The sequence below is a fragment of the Cariama cristata genome, unplaced genomic scaffold (assembly GCF_000690535.1).
Source record: "Cariama cristata isolate BGI_N322 unplaced genomic scaffold, ASM69053v1 Scaffold42309, whole genome shotgun sequence".
NCBI lineage: Eukaryota > Metazoa > Chordata > Aves > Cariamiformes > Cariamidae > Cariama > Cariama cristata.
Genome location: NW_009634843.1, coordinates 484 through 7,355, shown reverse-complemented (window position 1 = coordinate 7,355; position 6,872 = coordinate 484). Strand labels below are relative to the sequence as shown.

Sequence of the window (6,872 nt, the reverse complement as noted above, 5' to 3'; positions counted from 1 at the left end):
GAGACCGGAGATCTCTTGGGGGAAGCGGCTGTGTGCTGGGCCACGGTGCGGGCTGCAGTCCCGGTGCAGCTTCTGCGTGCGCTGTTACCGCACCGTTAACGCGGGATAGCGTGCGGAGCCCTGCGCTCGCTGCCTGTGCCGCCAGCCTGCGCACGGCTCTGGTGCCTGGCAGATCCAGAGCTGAGCTTGCGTGTTTCTCAGCCAGTTCCCTTTGCAGGCAGGTACGTGTACTAGCAAAGTCTGTACTTGGTAACGTGTTTGAGGCACAGGTGAATAATCCAAAGAAGGTATTGATTCCAGTAGCAGGAGCCTTGAAAGAGCAGTTGGAAAAGTTTGTTCTTGAAAGGTCAAATAACAGCTCAGTTCAGGCTGCTGATGAATATTCTCATCTGTACCAAGCTGCTCAGGTCAAAGGTTGTCTCTAGGTCTCACTGCCTCTGCACTCTGCCGCTAGGGTAGTCCAGAGCAGCCTGTCTTAACTCACACATGAAATTACTTGAATTAGTTCACCAGTTTAAACCCTGTAAATGAACGCAGTTCAGCTGGGGAGCCCTCGTACTTTCTGCTCAGTATCTGTAATCTCTTCCTGCTGCTCTGTTCTTCTCATCATTTGAGTTCAGATCACCCTGAAGTGGCACAGCTTCACTCATTTGTTTTAGCACCCACGTGAGAACCACACTGAACTGTTCCACACTCCTTTGGGACAAAACATCTGGCTGGCCGGTGATCACCTTGCAGTCTAAGTACTCTGACCATTTTTCTAGTACAGACTGAGCAGTATTTAATGTGTACATAGCTAAAAAAGTGCACACAAGTCTGATAAATCTTTGTTTTCTTCCATCAAGCTTGCAGTCCCTTTATTCAAACAGCCAGATGTTACGCCAGACCTGTGAGAAGAAGGAGGAAAGGTATGTCAGGATTAATGGGACCATGTGGCAAAATGTTTTACTGTTGACGTTATCAGAGTTGTACTCTAATGCTGCAGGAAGAGAGGCTATTTGGAGAAATCAGTAGTTTTCACTTTAAAGAAGCAGGGCTCATCATGAGAAGAGAGAGGAAATATAATCCCTATTGCGGGATTCTGCAATCCTGCAGCTTCTTGATGGGTAGTTACAAGGGTGAGGGAGCCAGACTCTTCTTGGTAGTGCCCAGTGATATAACGAGGAGCAGTGGTTCCAAATAGTGACTTGGAGATGTTCCAGCTGGTCACAAAAGGAAAAAGGATCCACTGCAAAGGCAGTGCAGTGTGGGAAGATGCTTCACAGAGGGGCTGTGGAATATCCATCCTCGGAGGTTTTCAAGGCTTTGCTAGATGAAGAAATTATGACAGTCCCACAGTAAAGGGGAGATTGGACTAGAAGTTCCATAAGGTCCCTTTGTAAACCTCTTTGTGATTCTGTGCTTCTAGAAGTAATTCCTTGCAAGCTCAAAAGTTACCCAGAAAATTCAGCAGCTCATGAATGTGTGGGAAATTAGCAATTGTCATTAGCAAGAGATCACTGATATTGGTGGACTGTATACCATGTTGTAAATCCAGAGTGCTGAAGGCAAGAGGCTGAACCCGATTTTATTCGCTCCATTCCTGCCACCTCAGCTTGATCTCTTAAGTTCTTCCTTTTTGTTTGGAGCATAGTGTATTTTCTCTGCAACTTGTTTCCTCAGATCTGGTTTGCAAGCATGTTCAGAGCTCTGACTTTGTACCTCTCTTCCTTTTTAGACATCCCCAGCCATTTGGATGATCTTCCCCCCACAATGCTGAAGAAAGATTATGCCAATGTCCCAATAGTAAATAGGTATGATACAGGGAAAGGGAATGGCTGTTTTCGGAAGAGATTTGTATCTTACACACACATACCACGATACATGGAAGCTATCACCTGCTCAGTCATTAATCAGTGCTCTGTGGTCACTGGTATGCAATTTAGCACAAAAATTGCAAAATCATTTTGAAAGTCAAATTTGCAAAAGTAGTCACTGATTAGGGCTGTGTAAGGTTTTTTTCTTTACTTAATGTAAGATTAAGTGCTGGTTGCCCACATCTTCTGTGGACTTTGTAGTCCATAGAAAAAAGAAACAATCTTGAAATACTAGAAATAATCTATGCCTGTCTTGAACTCAGGTGCTAGAGAGTGTGTAGTTAAAACAACTCAAAATGAATGGCTGCCTCTGAAATTTGGACCTGGAGTTTAGGTTATTTACGCTTTCGTTCCAGAACTGCTCGTGTGTGGTGCATGGAGAGCCCCCAGTGGCATGACTGAGACTTTCACAGGCTTTGAAGGAGCTGGTCTTAAAATTAATTCTTTTGTCCTTGCGCACTTACTTGGAGGTTAATCTTCAGCAGCCAATTTGCACGTAATGTTTTTGGAATTGATAAGACTTCATTTGAAATTTCTGTGCTTGCCACAGCAGCAAAACTACTCAATGCTTCTGTAATCTCAGTATGCTTTTTAATATACTTCCTTTCTAGTTTATAAACTAATCTGCAATCTCCTTGCAGTGTTGACGATGTAGTGAAAAGACTGTTGTCACTGGAAATGGCAAGCCAGGTTAGTTTCATTCTTCTTGCATAAAAAAACCTAGAAGACTTAGTGAGCACATTTGTATAAGACTTGTCTATATTGTTAAATGCCCTTCACTTACTTTATTTTTAAGTGTTGCCCAGTGATTGCAAATCTGGGGCTGTTAAATACATGAGAGTGATAAGTCTTGTATGCTCTTAAAATTTATCATGCAGTCTTCTTTATGATAATAATTGCATACTAAAATGAGAGAAGAAAATATTAGGCAGTCACAGGGGAGATGAGCTGTGTTATGTTACTGCTGATGGTTGGCCTGTGTCCTAGAAAACAGTACACTGGACAGCAGGTGTTCTTCAAATTACTTTTACTTTTTGTATGCCCGGAAAACAAAGTAAGCAAATCGTAAGGTAGCACAAAGATCTCACCATTTCTTGCTGCTTACCACTTTACTTTTCGCATCTTTTAAAGCTTAAGGCTGCTGCCATGTGAGTTCAGCTTCAGTTTTATCTTCCATTCATAAGAGCAGAGGGGCCCCTTCAACACCCTTCTGCTGTATGGGATGAAGGGTGTGCCTGGACTCTTGGTTTGAACAACGGCAATTCTGTGCTCTCCCGAGATCTTTTTGTGCTGCTTCGCTGCTGTACTCTGAGCACTGTCCTGCAAGCAGCAGGTCCTTTTTTTTTGCAGCACTTTTTACACATTTTGTGATGGACACTGAGTAAAGCTATTAATTACAAAGCCTTTATCTGGGCATTTGGGAAGAGAGTCGGGGTGTCTCAGACCCGTGGTGTTCCTGAGAAAGTGACAGGCTCTTTTCTGTTATTCATAGAAGGAGAAGATGAGAGTAAAGACACAACAGCTGGTGGAGAAGGTCAGGAGGTCTCCCAACGACAATGGCTCCTTTGAGGTGCAAGGTAAGTTAAAGTAGAAGGGTATTGTTGGCATATGATACATCTCTGCTTTTATTCAGCTATTCCCACCCCAGCACTTCAAGTTTCCTGTATCAGTTAGAAGAATCTCCTTCAGGAGAGCGCCTGAGAGGCAGGTAGCCTGCAGTGTGCCCTGGAGGACCTGTTCAGGGTTGGGAACATTGCAGAGGCAGTGCGTGCACTTATTGGCGGATGTCTGTGAGGGTGCTTTCCAAATTCCTACTCCATATCCACCCTCCAAAGGCAGCACGTGCATTATTCTGCTTGAAGTGCTTATATGACACGAAGCATTGCAGTGCATTCATTACCAGAATGAGCTACGAGATTTAGCCATAGAACCCAAATTTCCCTCTGCATCAGAGAGCTCTGGCTGAAGCACAGTGTATGGACCGTGCAGGGATGAAGGCCACGCTGCCATTGACCAAGGTGCACTCCTTTATTGTTAATAAAGGCCTTCAGTTTCTCAGGATGCCACCAGCACCTTTCTCCAAAGCCTGAAATCACAAAGAGCTGGCTGCTGCTCTTAGAAAGAACCTCTTAATTTGCATCTGTTCTTCTGAAGCTTAAACCAAGAGAAGTGGAATGAATGTAAAGTCACCAGTAATTGAGTGAGTGCAAGAGGCATTTTACAGATAAATTCATACGATCTCTTGTTAAAATTTTAACCTCTAATTAAGCAGCTTCATTATAGTAATAGTTCTGACTCGAGTTATGTAGGTTATATTTTCTGGTTTGTTTTGCACTTATTCAGAGGGCTGTGCGGTAATATTTGCTGTGGTGCAGTGGGTACCCATGAGAACAGCAGTCCTCAGCTGGCAATTTGAAGGGAATGCAAACTGTCTCACCCTGGAAAGCTGCTGCTCTCACACGGCTTCTTATGTCTGTTCTTTATAGTTGCTATGTTGACTGCCAAGATACGCACTTACGAGGAACATCTTCAGAGGCATCCCAAGGTAACTATCAGTAATCTTGAGCCTACATGTCTGAAACAGCAGCTGTTCGGGTTGTTTTCTCAGTTTAGAACAAAAGGATTTTAATTCTAGGGATTATGGCTTTCCTAAGAAGGTTTATAAAATAGTTACAACTGTTCCCTGGTGCCAGTCTGCGAAACTGCTGGCTCAGTCACAGCTACGTTCTCACTGACTGAAATGTGGAGTGTGTTCTTTTTTTACTACATTGGTGGAAATGGTTGAGCAGATACCTTTGAATGGAGTTTAGCTAAATTTATCCTTGCTGCAGATGTGGCTTCACTGCTTAGTTTTCAATGTAATTAATGTTATCACTTCAGCAGCTGTATTCTCTCTTTGTTCTGCCTATGAAGATGTTTAGCAGACAGGACTCTCTTAATGTCATAATGACCACTTTGCTACCTAAAGCTACCTGGGTTCAGAGCCCAAATTTGAAACAACACAGCTACAAGTTTATGAACAAGATATATTAAAGATTCTTTATGCAGTGCAAAAGGTGGGAAATGGATTAATGAATTGCATTTGAAAAATGTGTGTAATTATTTGTTAATCATAAAAGCTTGAAGAGTAAAACAGAATAGAATTCAGCTTTTATAAGAAGTTGTACCAAATGTTACAGCAGAAGAGACCTTTTGAAATTACTTGGGTGAAGCCTGCTTTTGACACAAATTGCTTGTATAGGATAGGGAGTCAGATAGAGCAAAGTCACATTTATTTTCACACTTAATTTCTGGAAAAACAAAGGTAAATGCTTCTGTGTTGTTTCTGGAACAATACATTCGGGGAAGCAGAGTTTTTAACCAGTAGACCTTCCCTACAGCCTTTGCCTCCAAGCTATTACAGCTTTTGCCATCACCTGAAACTGCGTACAAGTTGAAAACAGTCTGCAGGGTTGGGGGAGGAAGGAGCCGCCACAGAATAAAGAAAGCAATTTCAGTGAAAAGTAAATTAAGTCTTCTCGGATCTCTTTGTAGTGACCTAATGTGTTAGCAGTATCTGCTGAGAAAAATTGTTCTAACATACTGTCCTTAACGTGATTGTTTCCTTTCAGCCATAATCTGGTCTATTCTAAGTAATTTATTGGAATGGAAGAATAATCTCTCTGCAATCCAGTGAATGTTATGTCCTTCGCAGGATAAAAATAACCGTCGTCGTATGCTGATGGACATAGATCGCCAGAAGAAGCTACTTGCCTATCTTCGCCGTGTCCGCTATGATACCTTTGAAAACACCTGCAAGCAGTTGAATATCCAGTACACCCTACCCCCTCCCTACAGGAGAAGGATGACCAAGCGTTGGGTTGTGAAGAAGGCTTTCTGCCTCAAGGTATGGAGCAATCTGGAGAGAAAGCTGGAGTAGAAAAAAAAAATCTCTTTATAGAAGGGCACAATTAAGACAGTTAGAGAAGACTGATAGGTTAGTCCTTTTAATCCATGCTTTGAACTTGAGGAGACAATGATAATTTCTGCAGAGAAATGCATAAGTTTGGCAAAGAGCTCCATGACAGACAGTTACATAGTGGGCAGTGACGCATGTGCTGCAGATGTACTGTGCTTGAGAACTTCAGATTGTACTGCTAGTTTGCTCAAAAATACAACATTCAAAACAGCTTTTTTTTCAAATCCTGGTATGGGAACTAGTATGTGAGACAATTAAATTTGATGGCAGCTTTGGAACAGAAATGTGGATACACCCACTGTCTACTCTCATTGGTGTAACTGCTGTGTGCAATATATCTCGGTATAACTGAGCAAAAACTAAAAGCTGGACATGCCTTCAGTCTGTAAATACTAAATTTCAGTCCAGTGAAATTATAACCAAAAGGCTGGGTAGCCATAACAGAATACCTCCAACTGGTACCCTGAGAACAGGGCTGGCTGGAGTCCCAGAGGAAGCGCACGGGAAGGAGATGATCTCGCTGCACGGCATGCCTCCTGGCCTCTGCCGCAGGGACGCAGATCCGTGCTGTGTGCGGCAGCAAGCAGCGGTGGTGGAGCAGCTCCGCTCGGCAGCAGGCAGCTTTGTCTCTCCCTTTCCCTCACCTCCTTATGCTCCTCCTGCAGGTTTTTCAGGAGGTGCGGAAGCTGAAAGCACCGGAGCGACTAAAGCAGAGAAGAGAGTGGCAAGCGAGAGCGAGAGCTGCGAAGGAGAAGCAGGCACAGTGCGAGGGGACGCCTGTGTAGCAGCACGTTGGGGCTGACAGCCAGTCTCGATAACAATAAATAACTACCTAGCGACCTAAAGCCTCTTTGCTTTTGTGCATGCATGATCTGCGCCATGGTGAGCACCTGGAAAAGTGCAATGAGCAGTTTAAGCGTTTTAGAAGTTTAATTTAAGGCTGACGTGCTGGAGTGTGTTGTGAGCAGTTTGATCTGTGCGAGAGGAGTACCTGGGGGGACGTCACCACCGCCTCGGGGCAGGGAAGGCAGGGGTGTCTTTAACTGACAACACCTCCG

The 6,872-nt window shown here is 43.7% G+C and overlaps 1 protein-coding gene across 1 annotated transcript; it reads left to right on the top strand.

The window, feature by feature from the left end:
• Window positions 1–845: 845 nt before the first annotated feature.
• MRPS15 (mitochondrial ribosomal protein S15) lies at window positions 846–6,599 on the top strand (the record flags this gene model as incomplete). The annotated part of the gene is made up of 7 exons (XM_009707277.1): window positions 846–908; window positions 1,718–1,793; window positions 2,498–2,546; window positions 3,349–3,433; window positions 4,343–4,401; window positions 5,551–5,742; window positions 6,480–6,599. Coding segments are annotated over 7 exons (644 nt in total), but the record flags the coding sequence as incomplete, so codon positions are not given.
• Between the last annotated feature and the right edge of the window lie 273 nt (window positions 6,600–6,872).